Source organism: Agelaius phoeniceus, chromosome 17 (assembly GCF_051311805.1).
Source record: "Agelaius phoeniceus isolate bAgePho1 chromosome 17, bAgePho1.hap1, whole genome shotgun sequence".
In the NCBI taxonomy this organism is placed as follows: Eukaryota; Metazoa; Chordata; class Aves; order Passeriformes; family Icteridae; genus Agelaius; species Agelaius phoeniceus.
Genome location: NC_135281.1, coordinates 10,217,652 through 10,234,532, shown reverse-complemented (window position 1 = coordinate 10,234,532; position 16,881 = coordinate 10,217,652). Strand labels below are relative to the sequence as shown.

The 16,881-nt window shown below is 45.8% G+C and overlaps 1 protein-coding gene across 16 annotated transcripts in view; it reads right to left on the bottom strand.

Moving 5' to 3' along the window:
* KCNQ2 (potassium voltage-gated channel subfamily Q member 2) overlaps positions 1-16,881 on the bottom strand; it is a 74,931-nt gene that overhangs the window by 13,363 nt on the left and 44,687 nt on the right. For 3 of the 16 annotated variants that reach the window (XM_054644393.2, XM_077187314.1, XM_077187315.1), the window contains 4 exons: positions 15,371-15,424; positions 8,061-8,284; positions 7,157-7,265; positions 6,497-6,628 (listed from right to left, as the gene is read on the bottom strand). In XM_054644393.2, coding sequence (XP_054500368.1) covers positions 6,497-6,628; positions 7,157-7,265; positions 8,061-8,284; positions 15,371-15,424 — 519 coding nt within the window. Of the gene's footprint in view, positions 1-3,604; positions 3,713-6,496; positions 6,629-7,156; positions 7,266-8,060; positions 8,285-15,267; positions 15,425-16,881 lie in introns of those variants that run through there. The other 13 variants (XM_054644394.2, XM_077187319.1, XM_054644395.2 and 10 more) reach the window with 9 other exon arrangements.

Genomic DNA, 16,881 nt, shown 5'->3' with positions numbered 1-16,881 from the left:
ACAGAGAGGAGAACCCAACATTGCATCCTAACCCTAATTCTAACCTTGCAGAAGTCAAGGCAGGACCTCTGCTGTCTTTCATATCTGAAGAGAAGAGCTATCCATGAGTGACCCTCACATGGCCCATTTCAGGGGCCTGCTGGAGCCTTCACAGCTGGAGTGATCACTAAGAAGAGCACTAAGTTGTTGCTCACCTTCAAGGACACAACTCGCCTTTAGACCTGCTGGGATTTAGGAGCAGGGCTGAAGCCCTTCCCAGAGCTCACCCATAAAGCATTCAGAAGCCCCTTCCCATTATATAATTGACACCTGAGCTCAGAATTCCTGCTTGATTCATTCCCTTTGTGTCTGTACCTGAACACAGTCCTGACTCCTGGGGTGGTTGTGTTCCACAGCTCAGGAAGCAGAGCCAGATCCCTCCTTGGAGGCAGAGCAGCACCAAGGATGGTGCAGGGGGGCAGCTCTGGGCCTCTGGATTCAGTGCAGGGAGGGGAGAAGGTGAACCAAGTCCTTCTCTCTTTATGGGAGAAACCAGTCTCAAGGTCTCCCACCCCTTTGCTTCCCATGGCACAAGCTGGAGCACAGGAGAATGCTCCTACCCTCAGCAGAGCCCAGATTTCATTTGTGCCTTATCTGATAGAGGAGAAAAGAGGAAATTCCTTGTGAGCTCCCCAACCCATCTGCACCTAGCTCAGAACCACCAAGAGCAGAGGGTCCTTTTAGCCATTACAAGATTTTGAAATTTTGTCCCAGCTGGGCAACAAAGCTCAAAAGATGAAGAAGAAAGAACATATTCCACTTTAGCAAGCAGAAGGGGATCATTTATGTTCTTACTGCATTTATGTTCTTACAGACAAAGGACCAAGAATCTTCTGGGGTGCCCACCCCACTTCTACACTACAGCCCATGGGGAGATTTGTGTCTTCTGAACACTTAATTTTGCTGTGCCAAATACACATGTGCAGAGGGAAGAATTCAGCTGAAGCTTTGGAAGAGCCAACCCCATGTTCTTCCTTTCCTGGCAGAAGAGGATTCAGAGATTTCTAAGGATGCACAACCAACTGTGCCATCTGCTGTCCTTGGTTGGCTCTGCTGGGCCTCAGTTTGGGAGGGAGAAAGGAGAGGGGATTGCTCTTTAAAGTGGACTTTACTGTCTTTCCTTCTTTCTAATGATACAAAAAAAATGTAAATTCTTGCATCAGCCACAGTGCAGGTTTTCTCATGCTTCATTATGCTTCATGCTAACAGTGCATGCAAAGAGGTGTAATTTGTCACCCTCGGGCCAGAAGCAGACATCAAAAGGTCAAACGGCTCAAATGATATAAAAATGAAGTGTTTGGGAATAGATAGTCAAGTATTTTCCTTTTTTTTTTCCTTTATCTCTTATAAACTTTTGTAAACAATCCAGGCATTGAAGCCAAACCCCCTTCATCCATGTCACAGGACTGGCTACTTACCCCTTCATTTGGCAATAAAACTTGCTCTGGACAAATTTAGATCAACAACTGTTTTCTAAAAATTACAGCTGAGATTGCACCTGTTCTAGGCTAAATCAGCTGATCGAGGGAATTTTATCCAAATTGCCTGTGTGCAGAGCATGGAGCAAACACCATCAGCCAAACCACAGCTGTGGGCACCTACCAGGATCCCCCTGCCTCTTCTGGGAGCTGCCTGCAGAAAGATTTGGGCGGAACTGAGCAATCCATAGGGTGAAGACAGCTCATGGGACATCCCTCCCATGATGTTTCTCTGGGCAGAATTTGGCTAAAACAGGGGGTGCAGACTAAAAAGGACAGGCTGGAGCCATCCCTAGGGACCTCACAGGACAAAGATCATGGCAGCAGCAGAGCCTGACCCAGGGGTTTTGGATTTGGGCTTGGGGCTGCTCAGAGCTCTGGTTCCCACCCATCAGCCCCTTGAGCACCTCACAAGGTGTCTGTGGGAGGATGAAACTGCCAAAAATTAGGTGTAGCACATTCCTTTTCATGGGTGGGATCGGAGATTTCAGCAGCCTTCTGTACCCTGCTGCTTTCTGCAGCCACAGCTTGATAAGGGGGAAATGAAAAAAAATCATTGGGAAAAGGAGAAATTATGAAAAAAAGTCTAAACATCCCAGGAGCCTTGTGGGCATGTGCAAAGATTTTTCAATCAGTATTAGAAACTGTATAAATGGTGGGGGGAAAGTCATTATCATGAAGCTGATACAGCAACAGTCTTGGACTGAATAAAATAAATATTCCATTTTGAGGCCTCCTTCCCTCAGATCCATTAATCATCTTTGCTGTGTGTGAGGCACAAGTTTTCACATGAAAATCTTGCTTTTAGTGAAGGCTTGTCTGACATATCATCTTAAAGGTTAAATACAACAAAATCCATTTGAATTTGTATTTTTAAATTTAAATATAAATGTTTCTGCAGATAGCAAGGTTATTTTGTTTTCAAAGCCTTCTTTTGGCAGGGAGGAAGAATGGGAAAAATTACTTTTCTGAAAGCATTTTTTTTTTTCAAACATAAAGCTTTGGGCTTCCAGAAAATTCAATTTCTGAATGTTTGAGCTAGCTGAATGGGAAAAGGTAAGCTTTCAATATTTCTTTTACTTACATTTCTCTAGTGAAGATTACCCAGAGCAGCTTAAATAAAAATCAAGAGATTTGTCACATATTAGCTCTTAGGGAGGCAAATATATTTAGGGAAAGAAAATATTTGAGGCTAAGCTTACTGCATTTAAAAATCACCTACTATTTCTGCATGGAAAATTACTTTCTGGCAAATATTTATACCTACTTTGGGCTCTACTGGTCTCAGTGCAAGGAGAAAATACAGCCCAGCTCATGGCCTTGCTGCCCAGACCTCAGAATGTCCTAAATTGGGAATTTTTGTGAGAATATATTCCTCATTGCATGAACTGCATATATGGTTTTACTTAGGGAGAGAACTTAATGAGAACTATCTTGCTGTGTGACTGAGGGCTGGGTTTGACTCCTGCTCCTTTTGCTTGGAAAATCAGAATTGATTTCTTATTTTTCAGAATATGAGTCCCATGGTTGTAGTACTTTAACACAATTTTTTCCTCCATGGTCAGCAGAGTGGCACCAGGAGGAAATAGAGATCACTGTGTTCATCATCTAGAAAACACTTCATTCTTACTTTGCCCACTGAAATAAACTCATTTCATTGTCCCAAGAGCTGCAGAGGCTCCTTTGCTTGTGTGTGGATGGTGACATCCTTTAGGAAGTGGATTGTTCACTTTATATTGGCTTTGTGGGTAAATATTCCACCTTCTGCGTTTAAGGACAGCCTGATAAAATATGAGATCTTTTAAAAACATACAATTTAGCTTTCTAACACCTCGAAGAAGACTGAAAATATGAAATAGGCTCGCTGAAGGAACTGATGGTTATTGATGACTGAACGAACATCCCCTTTTTTATTCCCCTCTGGCTTGAAGGCAAATCAGAGCACACCCAGAGCAGCAAGTGAGTCTTGATTTAGCAGGCTGCACTGCTAAGTGAGAAATGCCGTCATATAACTGGCATGAAGGGGGTTTGACATTAAGCAAATGAAAAAAACATCCGGAGAAAGCGGCATTTTGGTGAATCCTAACCTAGGCGAGTACTGGGGAGACTCTTTGGAAGAATACATGGGTCCTTTGGTTGGATACTTCTTATGCCGGGGAGTTGAAGGGGGTGGGGGACCCACAATCATATCTATCCTGGCAAAGTAAATAAGAAAAAAGACACCAGCAAAATGCATAATGAAGCAACACGTAGAGAAAAGTTGGTCAGAGAAAAGCCGCGGAAAGAAACAACTGACAAACAGAACGACAGGGAGAGAAAGAGAGAGAGAAATTGAAAATATATTCTGCTGGAAACAGAAGGCTCTCGCCTACCACCTGGCTGTTGGTGAAAAACCAGAGTCTTACCCACCTCAGGGTAAGATTTGGAGATTTAGGCACCACTGCATCATCATTAGGAGCTCCCCCCGCCCCAGATATAACAGGCACCATGCTTTACCCTCTGGAATATATTTGCATATGTGTGGCAATATCCCATTGAGGTGGCTGGATATGAAACAACATATATTCATCCTCCTTTCAGTTCCAGTGCTAGAGAGCACATCCTCAGCTAGTTCAGGGAAGCATGAGCTGCTGGGAGTCGGCGAGGAGCGCTGCAGGGCTGGATAACTCAATGAATGGGAGACATCCATGGTTGGCAAGGTGTCAGGATGGAACACGAGACAATGTGAACACAACACTGAAAAGAGCACATTGCAGACACAGTGACACAGGCTTTACTGGTTAAAGAGGAAAGTACATGTAAACACCCCAGAAATGTGCTTGGATGCAGGTTTAATCCACCACAGCCCTGGCTAGGGGAAGTCAGAGCTGAGCTGGGCTGACAGGCAGAGCACGGGGCTCTGACTGATGGAGGAAAGGGCCACTAAAACATCTGTTCTCCAAGATGCCCCATGACTTCCTCTCTGGGATTCACCAGATGGGTTCAGGGGCCAACATTGGCCATGGCCTTGTCTACAGGGGGCCCTTCCACTTGTACTGGGCAGGTGCCCAGGCATGGGACATGTTGGCGCCCAAAGGGTGGCCCCAAAGGGGTCTGCTCCCATCACCATCACTGATCTCCTGCTCTGGGGGGACAGTGAAACCAGTGAAGCTGCCTGGCAGTCTTGGATACCAAATCCAGGTGCTTCATGCATTTGAAGCAGCTCCTGGTCCTCCTGGCTTCCCTGTGAGAGGATGGGTGGTGGCCTTGTCCAGCCCCAGAACCTCACCCTCACAGTCCCAGACCTACAGCTAAGAGGAGAATCCAATTTGGTCTTTGAAAGCTGCAATTCTGTACCCCAACCTCCCTAAAAAAGCAAACCAAACTGCTTTGTCTCTGCAGCACATGTCCCTGAAAGACTGGGATGGGTGGTGAGGCAATCTGCCACAGCCCTCAGGGTGCTGGAGACTCGGGCATCCCACCTGGAGCCAGCAGAGATGACAACCCCAATGCCCAGTACCCACTGCAGAGGTGGCCTCAAGGCCTCTTGTTTCAGGTTACTAAAGTTAGGAAATCTCAATCCCTCCCTCCTCCTCTTCTCACTCTATATTCAGTCACACATCTTGGATCTATGATCACTGAATTTGTTCAGAACAGGAGTGAGAGGCTCACACAGAGGAAATTCTCCAGGATATTTTGGTCTCCATTGCAAGGGAGAATGTTCCTTCTGGGAAAAGCACAGTGTGCAGCAGAGCTGAGAAAGATACCTCTGCGTCTTGAACATCAAAAATAGCAGAGTTAAAATGGTCTCTGAGAGATTCATGGCAGAACAGAGACTCCTCTTTTTCCCAAGACAATTTTCCTACTTCATTCCTGAGGTTCATGTCAGCTGTTTGCATACACAAACACTTCTTTTTTCTTCACATTTGCTGACTCTACCAGGGACTTAAATGGGTCTGAAATGAAAGGAAAACTTCCTCAATGGTTTCTTAGGGGAAACTGGGCTGCCACAGCCATCAAGGGAAGCAATTTCATTCTCCAAGTGTAAAAGAAAATGGTGTATTTTTTTTGACTGGAGATTGCCTATGGCCAAGCCCTGCCACAGTTCTGGGTGTCCTTCAAACTCTGCAGAACTGGAGCTACTTCTGCTGAGCCAACACAACCGGGGCTGTTGGAGGCTTGGGGTCTACTTTTCCCATCAGGGCTGAGGGAAGAGTGGTCAGACTAAAAGATTAAACTTTGATCCTCTGTTCAAGGAATCAAACTTCTGTGTTTGAGGGTTTGTTTTTTTTCTTCCAGGAGAAACATGAAAAACATGGAACCTTCTCGGTTCCATTTCTCTCTTTTCCACATTCCTTCTCCTATTAAAATGAGCACATCTTGCCCTAAAATCTGAGCACAGAAGCTGAAATGCAGCTCAGCTAAACCCCACCTACGTTGGTGGGCTTGGATGAGACACTCCCATCTGCATGGATTTTCAGCAGACTGTGCCATTCGAGGAGGGATTCCTCCTGAAGCAGCTCAGCATCCCAACGGTGGGAGGGAGCTGCTGCCTCCTCACTGCTCTCTGTGTCTGTGGCAGCAGGGCCACAGCCAGGACATCAAATTTTGGCTTATTTCACTCCCAGAAAGGTACCAAGTGACCCACATGAGCCTTAACACTGGGGCACCGAAACTTTGCACGGTGCCAGGAGGACCATGGAGATACCGATATTGGGATGTACCATATTGCCAAAAGCTCCCAAAATAAAGCAGGAGGATGAGCCATGATTTCTGTATGTCCTGAGATGGGCAGTAAGGGAGTTTTAGGGCAGTCCCTAAAGACCTAAAGACCTGCTTGTCCCCGTGGGTTCCAGCCATAAGCACTGATGTCTTCCATGGGGATTTGTCTTTAAAAGGAAGAGAATAAGCTGTAGCTGAAAGAGAAGTGTCTCTCCTGAAAATACCTCCACAGTGAACAAAATGCAGTAGAAAATGAGGCAAAAAGAGGGGTCTCTTGCCTGGCCTGAAGGTTTTTAATCCGGGAGAGCATGTCCAGGTGCCCAGCTGAGTACTGCTCGATGACGTCCATCACGTCGTAGGGCCGAAGGCTCTCCTTAAACTTGCGCTTGGAGACCAGAAACCTCATAATGCTGCAGGAGACAGAGAGCAAAATCATCCCACATCCCTGGGTGCAGCCTGACCTGCTTCATGGCGGATAAAAAACACTGCAGGGAGCTGCTCTGGAAGGAAAATGGAATAAATCCCAACCCTGTGGGTTTGGGAGAGGATGCAGCAAGAGGAGAGAGGAAGGGGATTGCGGGGGCTGGTGGCTGAAGCCTTGTCTGCACCAGGGGGTCCCTGATGCCCCTTGGACAGTCATCTGTGCATGTGCTCTCTGCACCACTTTTAGAAATGTCAGCATTACATTCAGAGCTGGTGAGAACTGTCATTTGGATGCATCCCTGCGGGGGATTTTCCTGTTTCTCCATTTATTCCTTCCCTAAGCAAAAATTGCCCTTCCTGGCAAAATTGTCTGTAAAGCAGGGCAGGCCACCCAGGGGAAAAGCAGCCTGCAGCACACACATGTCAGCATTTGCCAGCACTTCTCAGGCTTTACACTTCTCATTTTTCTTTATAATTTGTTTTTCTGAACCGCTTCCCCCCTCTCCCTCTCTTACCACACGGCCCTGATGCTGACTTTGAGCCCTGGTGTCAAATCTTCTGTCACAAACTCGCAGTTGCAGCTTTTGTTCTCATCAGGGATGTCTTCTCCAGGGAGGCTTGCTTCTGGGTTTGGGACAGGGAAGGAGAAACACAACACGTTACTGTTTCCTGTGCCAGTGCTGCACAAGAAAAGATGAGGCAGATCAAGAACAGCAACCCCAGGGGAAGCAGCAGAGAAGCCTTTGCTGAGCATCCAGATTGAGAGCATTTCCCAGGATGTGCTTAGGTGACATTCAGCAGTGCCAACTGCAGCTCTCACATATCCCTGTATCAGTGAATCCCAGTATCATTTAGGTTGGAAAAGCCCTCTAAGATTATCAATTCCCCCAGCACAGCCCAGCCCAGCCACAAAACCATGTCCCCAAGTGCCACATCTAGATGTGTTTTAAATCCCTCCAAAAGGTGACTCCACAACTGCCCTGTGCAGCCTGTTCCAGGGCTTGACCACCCTTTCAGTCAAGAAATTTTTCCTGATATCCAACCTAACCCTCCCCAGCACACCTTGAGGTCATCTCCTCTTGTCCCAATACCTGACTCTTCCTCCTTTCCCCATCCTTATATACAGAAATATAAACATTATCATGGGTATCAGAAGGGGTTTTCTTGCCTCTTCTAATCATTATTGACAAGTTTGGGTTGGAAGGGATCTTTTAAAGGCCCTCCAGCCCAACCCCCTGCAATCGGCAGGGACATCTTCAACTTGATCAGGTTGCTCAGGCTACTCCAAGCTAAAAGACTGGGAGGAGAAGGAGAAGGAGAACACCTTGGCTGGCAGCTCTGCCCTTTTTAGGTGGGGAGGGAGAGGATGTTGGGGCCAGCTGGGAATTTAGGGTCCAGCATGGCATCCCAAGGCCTCACCTTCCGAGTTCTGCCGCGACGCCGCTCCCTTGATGCGGAACGCTTGCCGGGCTCGGCTGCGGTCTCCAAAGCTCCAGCTCTTGGGCACTTTGCTCGGGCTGTCCTCGATGCTCTGGTCAGCACTGGGGGACCTCCTGATGCCCTGAGCCTGTGGAGAGCCTTTCCCTTTGGTGCCAGCACCGCGGGGACTGGAGAAGACACGATCTTTCAAACTGACCTTCTGACTGTTCAGAGAAACACGTTGAAACAAAGACAAAAAGGAGACAGCAGGAGGAGTCATTCTGGAAACCACGCAGTCCTTCCCCACCAGCCATTAGAAACCAAGAGCACTTCCAAGCAGCAGTGACATGTAGCTTTGCTGTTGGCTTTTCTTTTTTTTTTTTTCTCCAATATGTATTTTTTATTTTTATTTTTGTTTTAAAGAAAGCATTGTAGAAATGTTTCCGTCATCATGAGTGAAATGGGAATGGTTCGTAAGAGAGAGAAAATAATGAGGACTTAAACAGAAGCCCCTCATGGGATGCCAGGGCTGGCGGGACAGAATGACATCAACAATGAGGTTATGATTCCTTAAATCACTGATCGGCTCCGATCACCAGTTAGGAAGCTTTTCTTTCACAACTGCCTTCCAAAACACTATGGCTAATAAGAAAATACCAATTAAAAAAACCCCAAGCCACCATCTTAAAACTTCTGTGCAAACACTTCACTTCTGGTGCTCAGATCTGTTCTTTCCCTTTCTTCAGCTCCTGTATTTCCTCCCTCTTAAAACATGATCTGCCCCTTTATATATTCCAAAGAATTCCTCTTTATCCAGTTACATATTGAAACACATACATACAAACACTTCCTTTGCATCCTGTAAAAAATCCCATCTAAAAGCTATCTGCCATCTCCCTCGAGGTCTGCTAAGGCTGTCATAAATATGGAAAGCAAAATTTTAAAACTCCAGAATATGGCACTTTCATGCCTTTTTTCCTACTAGAATCCTTGCAATTATGGTTGGAAAAGAAGGTCTCTCCAGAAACAGAGATGATCTCACTGGGAAATAGTGACCACCCAGCTCTAACTAGTTTCCAAATTCTGAAATTTGCATTTAAAGCCTTTCACCCAAATGGAGATGTTGAATTTTCATGTGAAAATTTAAGAACAAAGAGATTTTCTGAATCTTTATGAAACCACAAACTTTATAGAGACAGCACTGGGGAAAGCAGACTGCAAATACTTTTGGATCATTTCATATATTCTTAATAGCAATCAATGATTAAACTCCACTGATTAGAGCTTGGACAACCAGTGCAAGGTAGCTGCACAAATAGCCAATATTTTATAAATAGGTATATCAAAACTGAGTGAAGACAGGGATTGAATTCCCAGCATTCTGTACCATTGCAGCAGCCACTTATCATTCTGCTGCCAACTCTCTGCCGCAATTTGCAGGAAGAACATTTCAGAAATTTTAATTTCCACATCACCAACCAAAGACCTGCTTTTTTTTTTCTTGGTGTGTGTCTTTCAGCAACACCAACTTAAAAGTCAGAGCCCCACGGCCCTTCTTTGCCTTCAAAACTGGCATGAGGTTCTTCAGTGAGAACTCGGCTGCTGGTTTTGAAGCAAAGCAAAGCGCCGCTCCCTTTTCCCAGCCGCCGGCTGTTCCCTGCTGCCAGGAGCAGACAGCAGCTCCGGCCAGCCAAGGAAGAAGATGTGACTCGAGGACACTCAGGGAGCAGATTTGTCGACTAAGAAGGTGCTATTTTTACAAAGTCACTTTACATTGCGAGACAACAAACATTTACAGGGAGAGAAAGGTGCTTAGGCAGCATTTTGCAGAGTTGTGTGGGGAGGGCATCCCCTGGGCTGCAGGGAAGGGTTGGCTGCAGCCACAAGCTCAGCAGCAATTTCACATTGAAAGATGGGCTGGAGAGAAAATAAAATTTGCTCATGACCAAATTAAAAAGGCAGAATTATTCTAATTAAAGATGAATTCTAATTCAGGTAAGTGCTGGGGATTGAATTCCCAGTGTGGTGCCCATCTGTAGGGTCTGTCTGAAGGCCATGGGATCAGCAGAGCTGAAATCCAGGTCAGAGGTACAAATCCACACAGGAATCTGGGAAAGAGCACGTGCCGAAACACCTTTCTGGATGTAAGCCTTCATTACTACTGCCACCAAAACCATTGTACATAATGTGCCAAAGGTTTAAAGGAAATTCTCACTCTGAGTTTCTTGGGTTAGAAACCAGACTGAAATTTCATCACTTGATTCTAAATAGGCCAACTGGATCTTCTTTCTTTATTTTTATTGATTTTAAAGAATAATAATTTTTGAATCCACTGTGTTTCAGTAGTACTATTACTTTAAATTACCTTTTTAAAAAGTAAGTTTTATAAAAATGCTTTAGCAACACAGCAATATTCAGGATTCAAAGTGATCTTTTTGTGCCCTATCCTCTGCTGAGTTTCTCCCATCACAATCCCAGCATAAAACCAGTTGCCTTTCACTGAGTATGGCAGCGCCTTTTCCTTGGAGCCTCTTTTCCATTCCCACAACAAATGTGCTACAAATGTTTGCAGGAATCACAAAAAGCAAAAAAGAAAGGGTTGAACTTGGTGAGGGATACAAGCAAAGAGTTTCAATCCTGAGAGCATGAGGAGCAACACATTAAAAAATCTCATAGAAATCTGATGAACAATTAAGATCTGGGTGGGTTTTGTTCCCAAGTACTCTCTAAGGAAAAAAACCCAACACTTGATGTAACTTCTTTGTTTTAACATAGACGACATGAGACACCATGAACAACTAATAGAATTTTTCCTTCTGCCATGCAATGACCTCATTGGAAACAACACCTGGAATCACATGCAAGTACAATCCCTGCAGAGGAGGATGCTGTTGGGGTCTGCAGGAGCTGGTAGGAAAAAAATCCCAAAGAAATACAGACATACATAGGGATATATGTTGTCAGCTAATCCAAGATCATGTTCTCACTCAACCAGAAAGTCATGCAGAGGGACAAGGATGTAGAGTGCCTCAGAGAGGTGGTGTTGGGATGTCACTCCAGGATGGTAATGAGCCTCAGTTGAGTGGGAGGTGTTGGTGACACGAAGGTGAGGACAGCAGGGACAGACGGACGCTCACAGTCGTGACAGCAGGGGCAGGAGCTCTGCTCGTGTCAGGGGGAGGAAGGGAAAGGGAACTGTGGCTTTGCAACCAGAGGCACAGACTAGGGGAAGCCACAACAGCCTATCAGGTTTAAATCACAGGTTTAAATCAGGTTGTGATTTAATTCTAAGTCCACTCCAAGTGGCATCTATGAAAACAGATTTGATAGCAAAAAATTACCTTTCCAGGCTGACTGTGGGGAAAGTTTATAAATATTCAGGCTTTGACTTGAATTTAACAAAGGATAGAAAATGAGTTGATTTTTCTCTGTTGCCAGTCAAAAAATGAGAGTCCATGCTGGAGAAACTGGATGATGTTCACTGCTTTAGTGGGCTTTGCATTTTGGTTAAGTCCAACTGCCCAGCGCTCAGCAGAGAAAGGCACAAGTACTGACCTTCAAAATGAGCTGCCATCAGCCTCCTTAGGATGCCAGGGGTTTAAGCTCCTGTTTAAAATGCTCTGGTTTGGGGTTTATTCCAGTTCTCTATTGTATTAAATCAGCACTTTAAAAAAAAATGTGGACTCATTACATTAGCAGTAATTCTAGATCAATAAAAAGTATCAGTTGTAAGGTCTTGTCATTGATTTTAAACTATGCTTGAGCCATTACTTCATTTTCCTCTCAGCTAGCCAGAGTGAGTCGGACTAGCACAGACCCAGATCCATCTCTGCATCCAAACTCAACCAGTATCAGTGCTCATTCTTCTGAGAAGCTGTGGCCAGGAGAAAAAGGCTGTCTCCTGTTGGTAAATGAGGGGCTTTTTTTTAAATCAGGAGTTTGTGCTGAGCTTGTGGCATATGAGAACAACTGATTACAACCAGGCAGGAGTGCCAGGAGTGAATGATGGCCTTTGTGACTATCACAGGGCTCCAGTCTGCTTGCTGCTGTGAGTAAGAGGCAGACAACAATTACTGGAGACATGAAGGAAAGGAAAATAAAACTGCGTACGCAAAATTTACCACGACTAAAACAAAAAACAAGAGAGGGCCTGGCTCAAGCCTGGCTGGCCTCTAAAGATTCCAGAAAAAAAACATTGCTAAAAGGTGAATTCAGCCCAGAGAATGCAGTTTCTAGAAGCAGAGAAACCTGGGTGTAAGGGAAACAAAACATCAGCCAGTGATCCTGTCATGGTGAGTAATCCCTCTTCTTTTCCTCATCCACAGCCGCGGTGCTAGACTTGGATGGGAGCCACTGCTGCTGTGATGGTGAGGACTGGAGTTACACCATCCCTGCAGCCACCACACGAGCACAGAGAAGCACAGGGCCTCAAATGAGTGAAGGGACAGTGGAGCCAGACTCACGTCTGTAACCTTTGCTGTCCTGCAGCATTCTGCTATAATCTCTTCCTAATTCCCAGCCCTCTTCTCCCAGACTGGTGTTGAGTGCTGTCAGACACGACATCAGCCACATCCTGCGTCTTCTCCCAGCCCTCTGCTGTTTGCCAGCTCAGCTCTGCTGCATTTTGGGAGCAAAGCAAAGCAGCCAGGCTGCCCCTCTGAGCTGGCTGATCATTCCCAAAGCAGCCTTTGAGGAACCTGCTCCACCCAGAGAGCCACAGGCCAGTCAAGGGCTCTGCAAACACCTTTCCTTCACTGCTCTGGGTGCTCTTCCCTCTGTGAGGTGCCCTCGTCTCTGAGTGTGCCAGGAAAGTCTCTTACAAAGCAGAATATGATAGAGATGATAATCTGGCTTGCTGTAGTTACATTACTGTCTAAAAATGAATGTGTTATTGCATTTATTGACTAAAGATCATTGGTTTAGTACATTAAGAAACCACAGCTTCTAAGGAGTTTCCTATTAATTTACCTACATTGAGTTTTCCATGATTGCCTCATCGTGTGCTGTTATTTTGTTATGTGCATCCTAGATGAAGGCTTTTAGCACTCAGCCCGAGCTGCATCAAAGTGCTGGCATCTGCCCCAAGAGTTTGTGCAGTGGGGATTGGTGGCAGACACCCAAGGGTCCACAGAAACAAGACATCTGAATTATTTTTACCTCCCTTCACAGCTAACCCACAGTTCTACTAAAGCACAGGGTGTATAACACTACATTCAGGATGGATGCAGGTAACAAAGATGCTCTTGTAGCTACTCCAAAGTCCAAGGCTCCTTTTTGACTGGAAGAACCACAGTCTGTCATCCTTCTTTTCAGACTCTCCAACAGATTAAGAAGATATTGAGGTAACACTTGGTTTCATCCTCCCTTTCCCTTGCAGAACTCAAGACATGGGAGATGAAATGAGGACCACAGTGGGAAGGAATTCAGTAGAAAACAGAAAAAAAATCACACTGGCTCTAGCAATTAAAAATCCATGCCTAGGAAGACATGCAAGGAAGACATTGAGATCAGAGTGGCTGATTTTCCAGAAAACAGAACTAGACACGAACAGATGAGAGGACAGATTATGAATAGCACTGCTCATTTTCATCTCTGCCAAAAACAACCTCAGTGTTAAGCAACTGAGAGGAGGCTTTCTCTGGGGAGAGCTCCCTGCTCACACTACACCTCCACACATAAAACAACCTCACCTGGCAAATGGAAACACCACAGAAGTCAGGATCATTTTTTCCAGCTAGACTGTTGACCAATCTTTGCCATTTGTCTTGAAATGCTGCCTGTGCAACTGATGATCACCCAATATTTACCCACACTTTTCAAGGCTAACTTTCAAGGAAGGCCATAGCACCACCAAATATGTAGCAAGAGGCTGACTCAGAAGTTCAGGCTATTTATCCAGATGTAAGGGATTTCCTACCATGGAGAAACTGCTTTTTATGAACCCTAGATCATGCCCCATTCCTCTTTGTTACCCATTCAGAGATGGGATTTACCACTCTACTTCTGAGCACCTGGTACACGCAAACCTCAGCCATGAGTCCTACCCTCTAGACTGACAGAGAATAAAAAGAGCCAGCAGGTCAAAAAATAGCAAGAAAAGAAAAGATACAGATTGAAACAATTAATGAAGAAAATCAGAGATACATATACTGTTAGAGCTGCAGTTTTATACTTTCAAAGCTGTAGTTTGTTGGCTTTCTGAGGGATACAGAGACTGGTGATTTTGAGAATTAAAACGGACTCCAAAAAAGAGCATGCAAAAATCCGAGTTCACAAACATGCGGCATCACTCAGTGCCCTGCCACTCCTGGGCTGTCCACCTGCCTGGTTGTGGGGGCAAGGAGCTGGGGGGGTCCCCTGCCAGCATTCACAGCATGCAAACTCTGGGCAGTGGGAGATCAAGAAGGTGCATGTTTGCTGCTGAGGAGCAGGGGTGGGGGCAGAGACTCTTCTAGTGCAGGTGTGGAAAGTATTTATGCACAAGTAAGAGAAGATCTATGTGTCTGTGTATATGGCCGTGGGTGCACTAAGGGATGCTGGTTGGGAAGTGCCTGAAAACACCTAGCAGTTGTCAGCTGGATGAAAAAGATGCAAACCCTGCTCACAGAAAGCCCTGAGCTAAAGCTGTCTGTCCCTCTGGGGGTCTAGAAACAGAACCATTCACAAGGCCAATGTCAACGCTCAGGGGAGCCCTGTCCCCTACGTCTGGCGGGACAGGCTGAGATTAGTCCTTCTCTAGCTGCGTAGTAGAGGTGCTAGATAGGCAAGCTGTGGCTTCCAAAGGCCACCAGGCTAGGAAAGGTCAATTTGTCACGGTCAGAGAGCCAAAGGAATGGTGACTGAGCAGAGGCAGGAAGCTGGTATTTCTCATGCTACTAACTGGACTTTGCTGCACAGTGCAAGTCAATTTGCAAGGATTCCCTGGACCTTGAGGAGGGATGGAGCGATAGGGAGGAAGGGATCTTTAAAAAAAAAAAAATTAAAATTTTTCATTTTGATTTTTTTTGAAAATTTTCGATGATTTGTTTAACTTCATTTCCTGGCCTCCTCCCTTGCTGAGCAGACACTGGCTTGGCTGGCCCAGCCCAAATTCCCCATCCTCATCCCTTCGCTTCGTGCGCTCTGCACAACTGGCAGCCAGGGAAGGCTCTAATTTCGGGGCGGGCAGCGGGGAGGCTCTTCCACCTTTTTTTTACTCATCTAGTACCTCTATTAAGCAGAGAAGTGATCAGAACGGGTGGTAGCAGGGTAGAGGGAGAATGAGCCGTGCAGCTTTTGATTAGTTTCGTGCGACGCATTTCCCGTGGTACCTAGAGTTTCCTGAGCAGCATCCGCATAGTGACTCTCTGCACGGTTTGCTTTTACTGGAAATGAGGGGAGAGTAAAAATTAGACCTGGAAGCAAATGCCAGACAGGAAACTTTTGATTATGGACTCTGGGTTTAAAAGACAGGTGTTTTGAGGGCCGGGTTCATGACAGGATTGTTCTGTTTGAGTGTTCAGTGAGGAAAAATAAAAGGTAAATCAAAAATAGAGATGGTTTCTGAAATTGGTTTCACTGTGGTCAGTTAATTGAATCATTAGACATGAAGCATTCTGCTCATTGAGTTGGTGGTGTCAGTTTATCTAAAATTAACTACAGGAAGATTCTCCATCTTTGTACTGGAAACAAAAAAATACTCTGTTCTTCCTCTAAATGTATTTTTAAAAAGTAAGGTTTGTCAAATTGTGTAAACCATGGAAAGCCAAAACTTTAACTTGTTTTGTCAAATAATATCCAAAAAAGCTCAAATTTCTTCCTCTTTTTTTTTCCCAAAAATAAACCCACTCACAAAAAGAGCTACTTAATCTGTGAATTATTTGATATGGAAAATATCATTACATTAAGCCTGGCATTGAAAAAAACAAAAAATAGATAAAAAAACAGGGTGTGGTGCAGTCCCTTATGGGAAGGGAGTTGAACACCTGTGTTCACACATCTGGTTTTCGTAATGATTTTCAGACAGGGCCTACCACTTCTGGGGAGTTGCTGACTTTGAGGAGGCACCACCACAGCTCCATCCCAAATGGCTGCTCAGGCACTGCCCTGCCAGGAGATCCCCACCAGGACCAGGGTCCTCCACGCCATGGAGCAGCCCTCTACCTGTGGAAGGGGAATGACGTGGCCCCATCACCCCACCAGGCCACCAACCACCAGCAGGCAGCTCTTGCTGAATTCAGGGGCAGAATGGAAAGGCTGAAGGGCATCAAATCTTATTTTACATTGAGGTGGGTAATCAGAGGAGCTGACGGGCACAGCATCCCATGCAAGCTCAGCTGACACCACCCTCTGCATCCTGGGGACTCCTCAGGTGTCCACAATGGGACCCTGCATCCCCAGGTAGCCCCAGGGGCTGGTGGTGCTACCAGGGCTGTCCTGGAGCTGGCGTGGGAGTGGGATATTGAGCATGCAGAGCCTCAGGGAGACACATGGGGTTCTGTCCTCTCAGTCTCCTCTGCAGTCCCTCCAGAAAGATGCAGTTCCTTCCGTGCAAATAATCCGCTCCCCTAAAGGCAACTGATTATTTCCAGATTACTGTCAGTCCCAGCATGAGTCTCTGACACCAGTTAAATTGGTTAGATGGTTAGATGGCCAGGGTCAATCATGTGGCCCATGATTGACCCTGGTTTCCATGGGCAGTAGAGGTTTGGGACACCTTGGACATCCTTGGCTGGATGAGCAGGGGCCCACTGAGTCAACCAAAGGCATCCTCCAGTGCGTACAGAAGCCTTGATCACACCCCTGAAGAGAGATCTTGGGGTTGTGTGTATCTCAGACAGAC